At 36.3% G+C, this 18,536-nt stretch overlaps 1 protein-coding gene across 1 annotated transcript in view; it reads left to right on the top strand.

The window, feature by feature from the left end:
* The window catches only part of LOC138705767 (uncharacterized), a 29,674-nt gene extending 11,359 nt beyond the window's left edge, over window positions 1-18,315 (top strand). The window contains exon 2 of the mRNA XM_069834401.1: window positions 1,094-18,315. Coding sequence (XP_069690502.1) covers window positions 1,100-2,098 — 999 coding nt within the window. The 5' untranslated portion in view covers window positions 1,094-1,099 and the 3' untranslated portion in view covers window positions 2,099-18,315. The remainder of the gene's footprint in view (window positions 1-1,093) is intronic.
* Window positions 18,316-18,536: the final 221 nt, after the last annotated feature.

Here is an 18,536-nt window from a genome sequence, read left to right as displayed (position 1 = left end):
CCATAAAATTTTATAAAATATTCGGATGTATAAAGTCCGAATGTATATGATATGATATGATATGATATGATATGATATGATATGATATGATATGATATGATATGATATATTATACGATATGATATATTATACGATATGATATATGATACGATATGATATATGATACGATATGACATATGATACAATATGACATATGTGACATGTGATGTGATGTGATATATGACATGATATGATATGATATGATATGATATGATATGATATGATATGATATGATATGATATGATATGATATGACAGGATAGGATAGGATAGGATACGATACGATACGGTATGATAATTATATAATTCTTCATCTGAATGCAAGAACTAGGTAACTCAATTTTTCTTATTTTGAGATATTTCCTATTTACTTATTTACTGCACTAAAGGAATATGTCTCGTTTTCTTTTACCTATTTGTTACATTGGAAAATAGATGTGGCTAATATCGTTCGATCAGTTACCTAATTTTTGCATTACATTCTGCGCGATTTTTGCTATGCTATAATAGAGATAACTAAAAAATGCAAATTTCGACAGTTACCTAGTCCTTCCATTCAGGTGTTAAGATATGATATGATATAATATGATATGATATGATATGATATGATATGATATGATATGATATGATATGATATGATATGATATGATATATGATATGATATATGATAAGATATATGATATGATATATGATATGATACGATATGATATCATATGATATATTTTATTTTATTTATTTATTTTGCTAATAATTGTAACATAAAATATAATATACACAGAAAAAACTTAGCTCGCCCCTGAAAGAGTAGAACTCGTGCTCAGGGGCGGATTATGATATGATATGATATGATATGATATGATATGATATGATATGATATGATATGATATGATATGATATGATATGATATGATATATGATATGATATATAGCCGTACGGGAACAAAACAGTCTGCTTTTCAGTGCAGAATAGAATTATTGCTAACATAATATTCAAGTACATTAGGTAGTAGGTATATCCGAAATATGAAGTGGGCTGTACTATGGTGTGTGTTGCAGGTCATCATGGAAGGCGATGAGGACTTCGGTTTTGTGGAGCGAGACGACTCCCTGCTGCACAAAGCTTTAACGCGCGTGGAGCCGTCCCCCCAGTCAGGTGAGTCTGACCCTAACAACAACGGAAGCAGCGACACACAACAGGTGGCACCGGAACAGACAGGAAACGACACGGACGTCACTTCCGGCGATGATGCTCTGGAGTCCATCTGCGAGGACGATGCGGCGGTTCCCAGTGACGGCGTGAGCTCTAGGAAGCTCGCAGGCACCCTGCAGGACTCTCCAGCGATCGAGCAGCTGGGGCATGTGTACGACGCCTCCAAGAGGAAGACTTCCGTCGCCAGCGTGACTTCCGTCGCCAGCGCCACCTCCACCGGATCCAACCGCTCCGCCAAGCCTCCTGGAATCCTGCGCAACATGTCGTCGGGGGTGTCACCCGTGAAACCTGCTGCTGCGGAGGTGAGAGAAGACGACCTACCACAGAGCTTCCAGGTCAAGTACCTGGGCGAGCGAGATGCCAGGGGGTTGTGGGGCATCAAACACACGCGCCGACCGGTCGACTCGATGGTGGCGGCCGCTAAGAGTCTCAAGGCGGGCACCGTCCTGCCCCTCGTCAAGTTGGTAGTATCGAGGGAGGGGGTCAGCGTGGTGCCGGCTCATAAGAAGGCAGAAGAAACTCTCAAGTTCCACCCCATCGACACCATCTCGTACGGCGTGCAGGATCTGGTGTATACGCGCGTGTTCTCCATGATTGTGGTTCGCGAGGGTGCGGACCTCAAGGGGCAACACCCGTTCGAGTGCCACGCGTTCGTCTGCGACAGTCGTGGCGCCGCCCGCAAGCTGACGTACGCTCTGGCGTCGGCATTCAACGAGTACAGCAAGCTGGTGAAGGCGCGCGGAGGTGCCGACAAGGAGGCCGTCAAGAAGAGATTCGCCATCGACCTCAGGAGCCCCGAGGAGATCGAGGCCGATCTCAACTCACCGCAGCCGGAGGATTCCGAGGCCTGAGGCAGTCTGTAACTCCTTGGAGGTACGGAGCAACTGCTGATCTGGTCCAACCTGAGGATAGGGGGCGACTTCTGGATACTGTTGATGTCAACTTGGGAAGATCCGCTCTCCGCCAACAGCCTGATTCTCAGTAATGTTAAATCTGGGTTTGTATTGCAGGGCGTTTCAGTAGCTTGAAAAACGTTCATGACGGATTCAGTTCTAATGATTGTCAGAATTAGGATAAGTTAGAACAAGTGGTTCTCAAACTGGGGTCCGCGGTTCCAGGGGGCCCGTGAAGGGGTCACTCAGCTGAAGTGTTGGGCTATTTGCAATGTTGCCAAATCTTTTTTTCTCTTGGTAAGATTTCTTTTTCTGAGTGATGCTGGAGGACAACTTAATTCAAGAACAGTTTATTGATTTGATAAATGATGGAGGTACAAAACATTTCCGTGAAATGTATTGTAGTGATTTTTAGAATTGAAATGACACAATCCCATCCCGATGTTGCAAAGAAGAGTGCTGATCCCATCTACAACCGACTATGAGTGTGAGACGGCATTTTCCACACTCCTTGTTATCAAAACAAAATCCCGAAACAGATTAGATGCGACAAATGATATGACAGCAAAACGTAGAAGAACTGGTTCATGCAAAACAGATACACCTATCCAATTGAATGTAATAATTTATCGTCAAAAAATGTTTTAATAACAGTAGCCTATATGTTAATTGTAGTTAATATGGATTTTTAATTACTACTTCCCATTTTATAAAAAGGATCCGCGGTCCATCTAAAAATTTATAAAGGGACCGCCACGAAATAATTCCTAAAAAGTTTGAGAACCACTGAGCTAGAATAAAGACGTGTGATATTTTAAAATCATTCGGCGTCCTGTGCAGCTTACAAGTAAGACGCCTGTCTAGTGATAAGTGAAGTTTCAACTGAAACAATTCTTATGCTAAAAGATGCAACATGACTCTCTCACTGATAACAGCGAGTTATCTCGTCAAGTATTGTGATTGTTTTATTGCATGATGGCAACAGTCAACTTGATTTCCCTTTTGTCTTTCAGACAAAATTCCCAATGCCCATAAATTTATTTATTGGGAATGTGATATAAAACAATAGACAACAGTTTTATCGGAAGTAATAGTCTTGTATAAACAAGTGCATAACAATAAACAAATGAATAACAATCATTTTCGCAAGGAAAATATTCGTAACTCAATAAATTCAATGTGTATTTTTATAAAGAACGTTAACCAAAATTTCAGTGAAAAATATAAATTTTTATAAAATGACGCAAACTGACTTTATGTGAATGTAAGTTAGTATATTGGAGTTTATAAAAATTCATATTTTTCATTAATTCTATTAATATAAGTGTCATTGAAATGTTTATGACCGGTTTTTCCAAGTAATGTTAGAAAATTTAACGACTGTTAAACTCTAAACAGTTTGTTAATTAATAAAATTGTATGTTTTCAACACCAGTTTGGTTTAACAGATTGTTAACAGTTTGTTAATTTTAAATGTAGGATTTCGGGCAGTTAACTCGTTTAACAGTTAGTTAAATATGGCCGATTTCTCCACAGCTGTTCGAACAGAAGTTGCGAAATTAATATTTTGTGTCTCTCTGTAGGGAATGTTTAGCATATGACTGATAATATAACATTTAAAAAATACTTTGAACTGTTTAAATACATCAGTGTTATTTTATTTCTTACGTATTTCATATTCATAATAGCAATGAGGAAATATGACCTTACTTTGTAATTATTATTCTGCACGTCACCTACAACTTTCATTTGTCAACTGTTTGTTTATGGAGCGTGGCCTACTATAACAGGTTGTCATTTTATGCAAATTTCATGACTCACTTTATAATATGGAATTTATAGATTAATTTTAGCCAATCAAAAATTGTCTTACATGTGTACAATCATTACCAACTGCTGTTGAGTAGTTAAAATAGTGCTAACAGACGTTATAGTTAAGTGTTGGTTATCTTAAACAAAATTATGTTGAAGAAATGGAAAATACATTAACAAAGCGTTAAAAATAAACAGACTGTTAATTTAACATTCGTTAAGCAAAATTAAACATTACTTGGACAAATTGGCCATTAGTCTTTAATATTTAAAATTTTCTGAAACAGTCGACAGTTCATTAAACTTCAAAATAATTTTAGCTTTTCGTGGGCAGCAATGTATATTAGTGTCCATTTCTGTACATAAATTATTTTTAAATGGTTGTGCAAATATGTAGAAAAATGTTCAGAAGACGTTTCGCCATTATATTTGAAGAAATGTGTGCTTGTTTCTTCTTTCGAGCAATGTATGTAAATAACATGACTTATTAGACGTATCATCATCTAGTGTTCAATAGACACATTCCAGTTTAGTAATCCCAATTACACATTAGCAGTCACCTGGTCTTCGTCCGTTATATTCCTACACTACAGATGTTCTCACAGACTTTCATGCGAAGCCATCTGCCTGCAGACAATGGAACGCATTCAAATTAGTTAGCCGCGAGGCAGAAAAAGTGAGCAGTTAAACGATGTCACGTAGCCAAATTTACAAACATTAGTATACTTTTAATTGTGTTAGCCTCATAAACTCTTTTCGGGGCAATTAATTAACTACATGGGTAAGAATTTCTAACGGTGCCTACTGCCATGGGCCGAAAATGAAGGAGTTGTCGAATGCCTACGGGAGAAACGAAAGAATTCCGAGAAAATTTAATCCAACATTGTGTTCGCCATCACAATTTTCACTCAAACAAGGATTACAATCCGTCTTTTCTGCATGACTAAGCACGACAGGAGCATAGCCCCATTATTTTGCATATTATCTCTATGTAAAACTACGTGTTCTCTTTGCATTATCCTCGTCTCCTTGTAGCTATTCGCCTTGTTCTCCTTATATTCCTCTTGTTCTCTTTGTTTTCCCTTGTTCTGCATATATTTCTCTTCTTCTTTATGCATTTCCCTCGTTCTCCTTGTTTTCATTGTCTTCTCGTTGTTTTCCATGTATTCACCTTGTTCTCCGTGTATTGCCCTTGTTTCCTTGTGTTACTTTTGTTCTCCGATTCCTTTTCTTTTCCTAGGATTCCTCTTATTCTACTTATCTTCCCCTTGTATTTCCTTCTTCTTGCATTCACCTTGTTCTCCTTATATTCACCTTGTCTTCCCCCTCTTGTAGGCCTTCCTACATTCCCCTTGTTATCCTTGTATTCTCTTGTTCTACTTCTATCCCCCCTTTTCTCATCGTATTCTTTTGTTTTCCTTGTATGTCTCTAGCTCTTCTTGTATCCTCCTTGTTCTCCTTTTATTCCCTTTGTTCAACTTGTATTCCCATTGTTCTACTTATCTTCCCATATTCTCCTTGTTTACCCCCTTCTTCTCCTTGTATCCACATTGTTCTACTTCTCTTCCCCTGGCTCTCCTTGTATTCCCCTGTTCTCCTAGTCTTCCCCTGATTCTCCTTGTCTTCTCCTTGTTCTACTTACCTTCCGCTTGCTCTACTTGCCTTCCCCTTGCTCTACTTGCCTTCTCCTTGTTCTCTTTGTATTCCCCTTGTTCTGCTTATCTTCCTTTTCTTCTCATTGCATTCTTCTTGTCTTCCCATTGTTCTCCTCATATTCCTCTCGTTCTCCTTGTATTTCCCTTCTAGCGGTGAGAGAACAGTTGGTTTTTTTATAATGCCTATACCCAAAAATAAAGAATTGGTTAAACGTCAAAACCAATACTCTAGTCTCTTTGCTAATCGTACGTTTCTATTCCCTCAAAGTCCTCTCATTTTTCTTATCAATTTAGTAACACCTTGAACGTAATCTGTCCTTGAAAGTTATGTACCTTCTCTCCCGCTAGCCGGCCAATGATAATGGGATTTTAAGCAGATAAAAACCTTACAATGACTTTCTCCGAGAGGTAAATAAAAGCCATGGGTTCGGAGTAGTAAATCAAATGCACTGAGAAGAATTCTATTCCTGAATGAAACAGTTAAAAGAATGGTTGTTCCTCGTCATTGTCAAAATTCAACTCTACTAATCGTCTTCGACATTCATCCTGTCATCGGAGGTAATTAATTCAGCTTTCTTTTGATCTTCGTCTTCGTTAGGGCGACATGAGAATAGTTTTCAGTAGTTTGGCGTATAAGTATGATCCTATGTCCGTCTCATCTATGGAGTTTAAACTGATAAACCACCGGCGTAGTGCATGTATTTGCTAATCTGGGGCTGCACTCGCGTGGGTTCGATTCCCTCTTCAGTTATTACCTGGTTGGACTTTGTACAAGGTTTTCCATAACTGTAAGATGAATGCTCATCTCGCCAACCAACATCTCGCTATCATCAATTCCATCGACGATAAATCAGTTAGTAGTTGATACAGTTTATAGATCTGAATGACGTGGAGAGTAATGGTGGATTGATTTTTGGTAATGGTAAATAGTCTATTATATTTTATTTTTTATCACTAGCAATGGAAAAATGCTCACTTTACTTCATTACTAAAGTTGATACAGTGTTGTTAAATAACCGACAAAAACTAAAATAAACTGGTGAACTCCTCTACCATTTATCACAACCGAAGACCTTTATCAAACAGCGTTTAGGTTTTATACTACTTTCAAAATAAGCAATCTTGAAACACTTTAACAAAACTCGAACATGTCACTAGAGCTGTTGGTTGAAAAGGCAATATGTGATATGCGTTGCAATAACAACTGTATGTAGACCAGCCCTGATAAACTTGGCAAGGAGTTAACTTCTCGAAGCTAAAGTATCTGTCAACTATATGTAGAGATATCGGACTAATTATAATACTGATAAAACGATGAAATCATCCACGCCATGTTAATACTTCGGAAATTGGTATTTCTGTACTACACGCCCCTTCGACTGTAGAGACCAAGCCTTGGTTTTTCCGAACAGACGCATGCGACATGTGAGGTGCGAGGTCCGCGTCACAGAATTCCGGACTACACGAGAGATAGTGAGTGGTTCTATAACTGCGAGATGCGAAATCTGTGCACTTCGCAGCTATAAAAACCACTCACTATCTCTCGTGTAGTCCGGATTTGTGCGAGGCGGGCCTCGCACGTCGCATGCGTCGCCAAGGCTTTAGGGCATAGCGGTGACCAAAACTCGAGCTGCAGTGATTACATGTGACAGACAGCCTAAGGAAGTAAGGAGACGGAGGAAAGGTACTTGGCAGGAAAACTACAATCAGTGGTGGTTCCTGTACTAACATATTGATCAATCCTGCGGATAAAAATCTCAAGCTTTGCTTTATCAATAATGTCACTGCTGTCATCAAGAGCCACTGAATAATATACGATTTTTCTTGCTTCATTTTTTAACCTCCCTCTTGAATATAATCAGGAATTTTCTAAATTCTTCTCCCGATACTTGGTCGAGAAATTCGTAGTTTTTCAAAATTAAAAACTTCTTATGGACAAGTTATTTAAGCTATTTTAATCATTACTCTTTTGAGAAATTCTGTTCTATTTTTATTTTATTGGGTTATTTTACGACGCTGTATCAACATCTAGGTTATTTAGCGTCTCAATGATATGAAGGTGATAATGCCGGTGAAATGAGTCCGGGGTCCAGCACCGAAAGTTACCCAGCATTTGCTCGTATTGGGTTGAGGGAAAACCCCGGAAAAAACCTCAACCAGATAACTTGCCCCGACCGGGATTCGAACCCGGGCCACCTGGTTTCGCGGCCAGACGCGTTGACCGTTACTCCACAGGTGTGGACAAATTCTGTTCTATTAAAAGGCTTTAGAGCACGAGATATTTCAAACCCCATTAGGTAGCTGACTTCCTTACATTTATTTATCTCATCTTTCTCTTCCTGACTATGATTTAAAACATTCAATTCCTGGCGTTTAACAGTTCGTTGGCACATAATATTGAATCAGTTATTCTACAGTAATATTATTAAATGAACAACTAATAAATGGTTACCCTCATCTAAAGATTAAGAAGATTAAAATTGAGATAAAACCTAATAAATAATAATTTTATCCTTCTAGGGAGAATATCTAAAATTATCAATATTCATGCACGTACAGAAGAATTATAGAAACACATACTCAGTGGTCAGTAATAATAATAATAATAATAATAATAATAATAATAATAATAATAATAATAATAATAATAATAATGCATTATTCAGCGTGGCAATTAATATTCCTATATACTCCCAATTGAAGCGTTGAGCAAAGTAAACAAATTACATTTTGTCCGACAGAACAACAAAAAAAGTTCTGCTTCTCATTTTTTTACGAAACCACCTCTTACTGCTTGTAGAGACAGAGTTTGTAGAGCGACATGATACAGCCACTACTTGCCTTCAGTACATGAATGAAACACAGCAATGTACAGGAAACTCCTCGTACCCGTTTGAATGTCTGTGGTTACACGATGTAAACACGACACCCGCTTTGATCACCGCTGGTTTAGAAAGATGATACGATGCCACGGTAAGCAGCAATGCGATGGCTAAAAAGTGATACCTCGTATCTGTAAATTTGCAAGTGAACAATTTTTTAAAATTAATCTCCATTAAATGTTACGTATGTATATTGAACTCAAAAGCATCTCTGTGGTGCTTCAATTTTACAAGAATCTCTTCCATTTAAATATCAAAATTTCAGTACTATTGCTGTTATACCGTACAGCTGTAATTTTATCTATATTGTCATTTGTTTAATAAAACTTCTGTAAACTTCATTCATCCTGAAATATTAAATAGCCCCTATAAACTGTCAGGATCAATCAATTTTCTTTTCTTTTCTTTCCTAGTTATGAATAATTCTGTACGGAATTAATTTCTATCAGCGGTTATTTCAAAATATGACATCGTTTGAACTTGTGGCTCTATTCAAAGTTCCACCAACTAAACATAGTTAATTACCCTACTTCCTGCTTATGTCGGTCCATACATGTGGACACGCTCATCACTGTCTTCCGGGAAATCTTGAAGCGTCCACTCTCGATTGTTAGCAGTGCATGACTGCATGTAATAAAGGTCATGACCTTCCTGTTTTCCTCAGTGACATTGGGGTGCGGTTCAAATATAACGAACTGTCTATAAGATTTAGTTCCCGATCGAGTGAACTCCAGATCTAATTTCTTCCCTGGTTACTAGTTTACGAAGAAGCAGCTAGCATGAATGTCTAGTGTTCGTTCACACCCCCCTTCAAGTACAGAAAACAAACTTATTCAGATCACATTATTACCCTTCTATCTGTTTCCAGCTTAAGTGTTTTGATAGATATGAAGTCACTATTATGTACCAGAAAATGCTTCTGTATTAAATTGTTAGCAAGGCAGTAAGTTTCTCATGTGGCCTAATAATCATGAAGAATTTGTAGTATTCTGGCAGGGGAGACGGGGATACTCCAAGAAAATCTGTCCCACACAGTTTCTGAACGCAGCAACGCTCTTGGATTCGTTGGGAACTGAGCTGAATTTTCCGGCGTAGAAAGTCGAAACTCCAGCCGTTCGAACGTGGGGCGCAAAATCGTGGTGATAAAAGTAAACAAATGCTAGAGAGATGATAAAAACTGTAGGATAAGCAGCCATGATTGGTTCAAACACGTCGTTCCGAACCGTTTTATTGGTCAAAAGTAGTATGACGTAGTAAAAGTATAATCTTTTCGCTGTAAGAAAAATCCTAATGTAAACAATAGCACGTGACTGAAGTGAGGCTTCATTGGCCACTGTTTGGCGCCATAGATTCTCAGTACGTGTTCCCGCCTACTGTTGTACATTCTGTTTCTTGTTAAATATTTCCCGTTACTCATCCAGTAGGCCTAACCTCACTACTATGCATTCGTTTGCTTAGGAAACATTTACTTTATAATTACTGCAATTAAATTATCACATAACTTATTATTATACCTTTAAGACTATTTGTTTTTCCGCTTTTGAGAGGGTTTCCACTCTTATGATTAATAACCACACACACCGAGGATACAGAAGCCATACTATGACAACTACGAGCTCAAGTGACGCCAGCTTGTTACAAGAACAGACTACCGCGGTGTTACTTTTGGTATTCATCCGCGTTCATTGTACATAATAATATATAAAAATAGTTTTTCTTTTACATAGCATTTTACATATGAGTGAAGTTATATGTTTCATCGTATTTAACAACTAGAATTCAATTTTTTATTTTTAAATAATACAAGATTATGGTTTCGAAATACGAACTATATTTTCCTGCGTCATGTGAGTGTTTCGACTAGGAGCCAATCACGGGTATGACAACAATGTGCTTATGTTTACATTAGGATTTTTCTTACAGCAAAACAGTATATAGGCCTAATGGTCATCATAATATATAATTATTTATTAGATTCCGTAGGTCTTAACCCGAAGTTCCTATTAGAAGAGTCCCTAATGAATATCATCATCATCATCATCATCATCATCATCATCATCATCATCATCATGTGTTTGCTGTTGATCCGGGGCTGCGCTCGGGTGTGAGTTCGTTTCCCGCTTGGACTGATTATATTATCTGATTTGTTTTCCTCCGAGATGTTCCCAATGTCAGGTAATTCATGGCGAATCCTTGGTCTCATCTCGCTATTACCAGTTTCATCGACGCTGAATAACCTAGTAGTTAATACAGAGTCGTTAAATAAAATAAAAATATCAAAACCATTATCAACAACAATAACTGTTACTACATCTACCATTATCTTAAAAAATTAGACCCTTTGGCTTATTTTGTATTTAACAATTTACATAAAAGATTTTGACCCTTAATATTATTATAGGTCTACTTTGTACACGCCACTCGATAGTTTTTTAAATTGTTTTTTTACAGACGTTTCATCAACTGCTATGGTTATGTAGTGTCTTAATTAAATAAAATGATAATGCCAGCGAAATGAGTCCAGGGCACAGCGCCGAAAATTATCCATCATTAACCTCAACCAGGTAATTTGTCGCAACCAGGATTTGAACCCTGGCCCGCTCGTTTCACAGTCAGGCATACTAACCTTACTCCAAAGCGGTGGACCTTGTCAATGGTAGTAGGTAAATCTATTCTTCTCTAGAACGTAGTTTGCAGCACAAAAAAATGGAATATTCCACATTTAACTAGTAAAATTCTAAGATGAATTTTTTTAAATTAAAGTTTATGTGCATTTAACAGCTTTATTAGTTTATTATTAGTCTATTGTAAAGGATGAGTAATTCCTTACTTCAAAAGTAAAAGTAAATCCATGGCGCTACAGCCCATGAAGGGCAAGACCGACCAGCCGGCTGCTGGCCTCACGTCAACATGTCGAAGCAGAGGTGGACGATCATCCAACCAGAATGGAGGTATCGTGTGGTTAGCATGATGATCCTCCCAGCCGTTATAGCTGGTTTGCGAAACCGGATTTTCACTACCTATGATAGCTCCCCAAGTGCATCACGATGCTGGGTGGGCACCGGTCCCGTACACTGGCCGAAATTTCATGAGAAAATTTCTTCCTCCATGAGGACCCGAACCAGCGCGCATTTCGTAACGCGAGTCTTAGGTAGCATGCCTTAGACCACGACGCCACGGCGCGGGACGTCTTACTTCAAACATACAAAAAAAAAAAGAGTCACTATTAAATAGTATAATAACAGGTCTAAGTAAGAAATGCACAAGTGTAAAGACAATATATTGAAAGGCCAGAGAGTTAGTTCAACAAGCAAACAGTGATTATAATAGTAAAATCAACGCCTAAAGTTGATTTTTCTATTGAAAGTAAAAGTGAATAGACCACATACATTCATAAGAACGGTACCTCCATGTTCTTTAAATTAACATGGCACAGGATAAGATTAATTTATGACACGGGAGAAAGGTTATTTTACGACGCTTTATCAACATCTTAGGTTATTTTGCGTCTGAATGAGATGAAGGTGATAATGCCGGTGAAATGAGTCCGGGGTCCAGCACCGAAAGTTACCCAGCATTTGCTCATATTGGGTCGAGGGAAAACCCCGGAAAAAATACCTCAATCAGGTAACTTGTCCCGACCGGGAATCGAACCCGGGCCACCTGGTTTTGGGGCCAACGGGAGAAAGGTTAAAAATCTTCTACTTTCATGCCCGTAATCGAACGCGGGTCCGGTGACCTGGAGCAGAAGAAGTTATCACCTGAACCACAGTTAAGTACGAAAGCCAATCATGCTCGTAATGCAAATATATTTTTGAAGGTAATTATACTGGAATGTGTTTATTTTCGTAATCGTTTATAGTAGAAGTTTCTCTGGACCATGCCAGTGGCTGTGTTGTGGCATCCAATTGGGTCTGAAACCTGATATCGGAAGTAGAGAATGCGCCCGACCTCGATTCCACAGCGCAGCCCAGCTTCCTTTTGTTGTGTTGCGTAAGGAGCTTTCAGATGTAATTACTGTTATTTCACGACATTGCGTTGGATGAGCATCTAAGTCAACAATTGCTTACGTGTGTCATTGTTATGTTTTCACATGTGTGTTCCTACTTAATAGAACGGTCCCTCATTTATGCACCCAATTTCCTGGATGTAGTTTTAATTAGTGTAATATTAGCGGAACATTTATTATTATTATTATTATTATTATTATTATTATTATTATTATTATTATTATATTTAAATAATCTGTTATACTAATTATAAATAACCAGTTACGTTCATATCTCCATATAAATATGTAGTACGTCATAACCAATATAAAATTGGACGGCGTACGCAATAGTAGACCAACCGACAATTTGAAAAAAAATATGAGATGTTTGCACAAATCTGTTGATGGCAGACTAATTTAACTAGGAAAAAATCAAGAATGCGATATCTGAATTTTGCTGCAATTTATAAGCAAAAATTCGTTTATTGCATGGAAGTCATTTATTTGTTTTGCTTTGAAATATTAATTCAACCGCTGGTGTCTTATTAAAAATCGGTTAGCCTTTTTCGTTATTGTTTGTGCTATTTTTGTAATAGTATGAATGTTATAATATTTCTTGCATAAAATGTTTTATATAAAAAATAACAGATTTATATCAATGGCCAATATCTCGAAACAGGTTTCTAGCGCTTGGTCTCTTATTGCGTAACTCCGTCTAATTAATGAAGAATTTTGGGGAGTACTTGAAGAATGCGTTAAGTCCATTTGAATGAAATACTGGGCTAGCTTTTGTATCCACCAGTCTACGAACTGAGCGAGTTTTTGAGTGACGTGCACAATAATACAACCTTTCAGACAATGAATGGCGTTGTTTTGAAAGAAAACATGCTTCAAATGTAATAAAGGGCTCAAACTTAATCATATATATGAGGCATACAGTTCCAAAACCCTCTAAATCGATTCGAGCAAATTTTTCAGGAAAAAAAAAAGTTTACTGCTTTTGTTTTTATTCTGACATGACTAGGTATTTAGAGGATATTGGAAAGGTAATTTCTTATCAGATGAACTTTTTCGCTAAATGTACAGCTCTTTGGAACATTATTGATATATGGGTCAATAAGAGATAAAAAATAAATTTACTGAAAAAGTGGATTTAGGCGGTTTTGAAACTGTATGCCTTATATACAGGGCTTTCATTTCAAAACTTTCCAGTCTAAATAACTAATTATTTAAATTGAAATTAAATTAAAAAAAACACGTCAATTTAGATATTGAGGGGGAAGTCTTACGCCAAACTTAATTGTATTACAGATTTCACCCCCACACCCAGCCACTCGCACTTTGAAATTTTAAATGGCACCCCTGTATTTTTATGCTTAAATATGAAAGAACACTGAATTGTTTTTTTATTGTTTATACGCCTCATTCATTTGTTTTCGAATCTTTTGTTTTCTATTGTCGCCTAGCAACCTGGATTTTTGTTATTGTTGATTAGAGCTGAAGAGAATAAAGCTACAAAAACTTACTGAGCATTTCCTGTAATAGTTGTGTTTGTGTATTAAATTATTTTAAAATGTTGTCTACCCTTCAAAAGAGAACATAAATCATCCTTACTGATTAAATGTAGGAAATTACACAAAATAAGCTGTGTTTTCATCCTACAGTCAACTGATAATAACAAAAATACAGGTTGCCTGGAGACGATAGAAAACAAAAGAATGAGGTGTATAAACAATTGAATGCTCTTTCATATTTAAGTATAAAAATATAGGGTGCCATTTGAAATTTCGAAGTGGGGGTGGCTGTGGGGTGGGAGATGAAATCTAAAATGCAATTAAGCCTGATTTCAGACTTCCCCCTAAATATCTAAATTGACGTGTTTTTTGTTTAAATTGAATTCAATTCAAATAGTTAATTATTTAGACTGGGAAGTTTTGAAATGAAAGCCCTGTATAATCATAAAAATGGCCAAATGGATTGAATGAGTTTTGGTATCACACTCTTCATTTGTTTTGGTTTTAAAATATTTCGCATTTGTTGAACAAGTGTTACCCGTTAAAATTATTAATAACTGGATATGTACTATTTCTATTTCTCATACTTATTTAATTTTCTTTGTAATTTCCAAACATGTTAGCCTTACAGGCCTACGCTTAATTGGCTGGAAACATCTTCTCTCTTATTGCTCTGTGATTTACGAATACCTGTTTCTCTATTTTGATTTTACACTATTACTGTTATTAACTTATTTTTAATCATCATTAACATCATCACAATTTCTACTATACCTCAAACTGTAGCATTTATAACTATGGATCCAGCAGAAAACAATTTAATTTCGGTATTAAAACAAATTAATCACCTTCCACAGAGACTATTCATGAGTGTTTGTCTTGTATTTTTCTCTACCGTCTTACAGCACTCTCCAGCCTTTCCTATTTTCTGCCTTCCTCTTTGTATCAATAATAATAATAATAATAATAATAATAATAATAATAATAATAATAATAATAATAATAAATTTAGGCTCATTACAGTAAGTTCGTCTGAACCATGTTTCTGAAATTTGTGTATTCTTATCCTTAGATATAATGAAAAATCGATTTAAGCTGAGTCGTAAGTTGTATTTAAGATAATCTAAATTTAAATTGGTGCAATATATATTTTTCAGCAATAATCTGCTTTGAATGTATTTTATAGAATATATTTAACTTATTTATTTCTGTAAAACAGTACTGCAAGAAGTTAAAAGTAGTAGTTTTTTATGAAAATAATTTCAGAAACATTGAACTGAAACATAGTCTGTTTCCCTTTCAAACAGGTGGCTTTCTATCTTACATTCGTGGCTCTCAATAAAATCCTTCAGCCACACCAAGTGTGACACTTCTAAAAAAATTGTGACTAATAAGATTTTTTCAATCCAAAAATTTATTTTAGAGAAACGAATCTTTCAGCATTTTTTCACTTGTCTACCATGAAGGCAAAAAAATATGAAATTTGATTGATAAACTTCAAGGTTGTGATTTACTTGTTCGCAAATATAAAAATGTATGTATTCGTCTCACTGTTTTTTTTTGTATTAAGATGCAAAAAAAGTATCATCGTCTACTTGTTACAGATTTGTTAGTCGTAAATCGATTGATTACAATAACAGTCAATTGGCATCAACTCTTCGTACCTCAACTCTCGAATTGTGCAGGATTACGTCACAATACGGCGCATGATTTACGCCACGATATCTGAAAAAATGACAGTTCGTAAGGAAAGAATCGACTTCTGCTAGTAATGCAGTTCTAGCAGCATTCTCCCTCTCAACCAGTGACAGACAGACATCTGACGGCCGGGCGGAAAGTCAGAGATTCTGTGTTCACTACAATCATTACTGATAAATGTAGAAGCTTCCGACATTGTTATGGTGAGAATATGTACACCTACAAATTAAAACTAACTAGAATGAATTTTGCAGTACATTTTGAAGAACTTTTTTTCAGATAAGTCTTTGAAATACAATAAATAAATTTAATGTTGTTCCGTCAATGACTTAACATGTTATACATAAGCAGACAGTGTATGCGGAATGACTTAAGGAAAAGTGAAGTTGTTTCGTATCAGAATATATGGCACGTGCCGCGCCGTCCGTCTTTTGTGTACCTGGCGAGTACAGCAGCGTACAAAACGAATGAACCCCGGTTCGTTCATAGTAGTATTGCAACGCAATGTGTGCAGTTGTGTTATCCTACTCAAGTATTTGGTACGCGTTGAATTGTGTTGTGCTGATCCATTCATAATTGCGAAGGCAAAACGTTCAATTCGCTCAGAGATACGAAATGCAATTAAGAAGTATGAGAGTGACATTTTATATATTAACGAAGACAATATCGTGTGTAATGTATGTAAAATTGAAATAAAAACCAGAACAACTCAGGCTATAGAGAAATATTTCAACAGTACATCGCACAGGAAATGCGTTGAAATGAAATCTGAGGAACCATCTACATCATCATCATCATCATCATCATCATCATCATCATCATCATCATCATCTAGTTGTGCGGGTCTAAACGAAACATTTTGCAAAGACAAGTGCAATATGATGCTCAGTGCAAATATTCCTCTAAAGAAATTGAGTGATCCCCATATTAGAGGTTTTCTTCAGAAATTCTCTCGATACAAAAACTGTTTAAGCGATAGGCGAAGACAATTCAGCTTCGACAACTTACGAAAATTATAACGTCGTTTACTGCAACAGTAGTAATTCCATCAATGATGATGAGGTACGTGCTACAGTATTTCATGTTTCTTTTCCTTCTGGCTGTACGGAGATACAGTAGCATATTGACGTCGTCTGTTTAGTTTAAAACCTGTTGAGCCAATGGTCTGAATGAAAAAAAAAATGTAACATATAGTAAATGTGCACCTACATTCAACGATAAGTCATCCCGCATCCACTGCCTACACATAAGGTATAAAAACTTTATATTATATATTTAATTGTTGGTATTAACGTTTTCGTCGCTACTTGCGACATCATCAGATACCATATTTTGCATTCATAATAGACTTGTAATTTAATTTTAACACAAATTTAATCGCCTGTAAGTCGACTTAAACTTATCAATAGAATATTAGGCTCACATGGCTACTTCAATACACTCACAGTACATTTTGTATGACACAACAGTTAAATCCGAATTGTAAACAAGTCTTCATATTTAGTTTATTAACATGATATTATTCCCTAAAAAAAAAAAAATAAAATAAAAAAATTATTTTGTTTTAAATTATGAAGACTTGTAATTTTATATCAATTTGTGTATATTTATTTTAAGCTTTTAACTTTTTGATATCAATGGTATATATAAAAACAGAGGTTATTGTATTATGAATGCAAAATATGGTATCTGATGATGTCGCAAGTAACGACGAAAACGTTAATATCAACAATTAAATATGTAATATAAAGGTTTTATATCTTATGTATAACAAGTTAAGTCATTGACGGAACAACATTGAATTTATTTATTGTAACTAGAATGAAATTATATACTAATTTATTAAAGTTAAATCATCACAACTAAACTGAAACATACAGAAGTAATACAAATTATAAACTTGTCACTTTGACACTACGATGACAACTACAGGAAGGATCAATTTGGCAACGCCGTCTTCACTTCCTGCTTCCAGTAAAGGAGAGTGACGAATCCAGTTCCCAAGGGCTGAGGCATCAGGTAAGCGGTAAGAGAGTTCAAAAACAGGCGTAACGGAGTTATCAGAAGTCGTTTCTTTGGTTGTGGGAGGTGTAGGACTCAGCCTTTTCGTTTTAATTGTTTTAATTCGATTTTGAAGTTTATTGGTGAAATTTTGTAAAACCTTGCGTATCTTCAAGTATACGTTATTTTAATTGTCATTTCGCCACCTGAGACGCCTCTTGCGACGAGGGGAGCACACAATGTTAGGCGAACAAGCTCAAGAGTTATATGAAAATGTGTGTGAGAAAATGTAGTATACAAAGCCCTTCTCGAGCAGCTCGACAAAACTGAGATACATAAGGGATGACCTAGTTATTGTGTACAAGCGTTATAAATATGTATAGACTCAATGTTGCCCTATTACTTATATGTACAGTACATGAAAATATTAATTTTGCTTGTTTGTATGTTAGTTTAAGAACTGAACATAATAATTCTTATATATGTGTATTTGTGATTGAACAGTGTGTGAAGAAAGCTCTCATTATAGTTTGTAATAAAGTTTCACAAGTTAAAATAATTATTAATGAACAATTGTGTTGTATTATAAAATCACTTAAGAATAAAATTATATTCAACAGAATAGATTTATTTTATTTTAATTGGTTATTTAACGACGCTGTATCAACTACTAGGTTATTTGGCGTCGATGAGATTGGTGATAGCGAGATGATATTTGTCGAGATGAGGCAGAGGATTCGCCATGGATTACCTGGCATTCACATTACGGTTGGGGAAAACCTCGGAAAAACCCAACCAGGTAATCAGCCCAAGCGGGGATCGAACCCGCGCCCGAACGCAACT

The sequence above is a fragment of the Periplaneta americana genome, chromosome 1 (assembly GCF_040183065.1).
Source record: "Periplaneta americana isolate PAMFEO1 chromosome 1, P.americana_PAMFEO1_priV1, whole genome shotgun sequence".
Lineage (NCBI taxonomy): Eukaryota > Metazoa > Arthropoda > Insecta > Blattodea > Blattidae > Periplaneta > Periplaneta americana.
The sequence above is the reverse complement of the archived record's forward strand: the minus strand, read 5'-3'. Positions and strand labels throughout refer to the sequence as shown.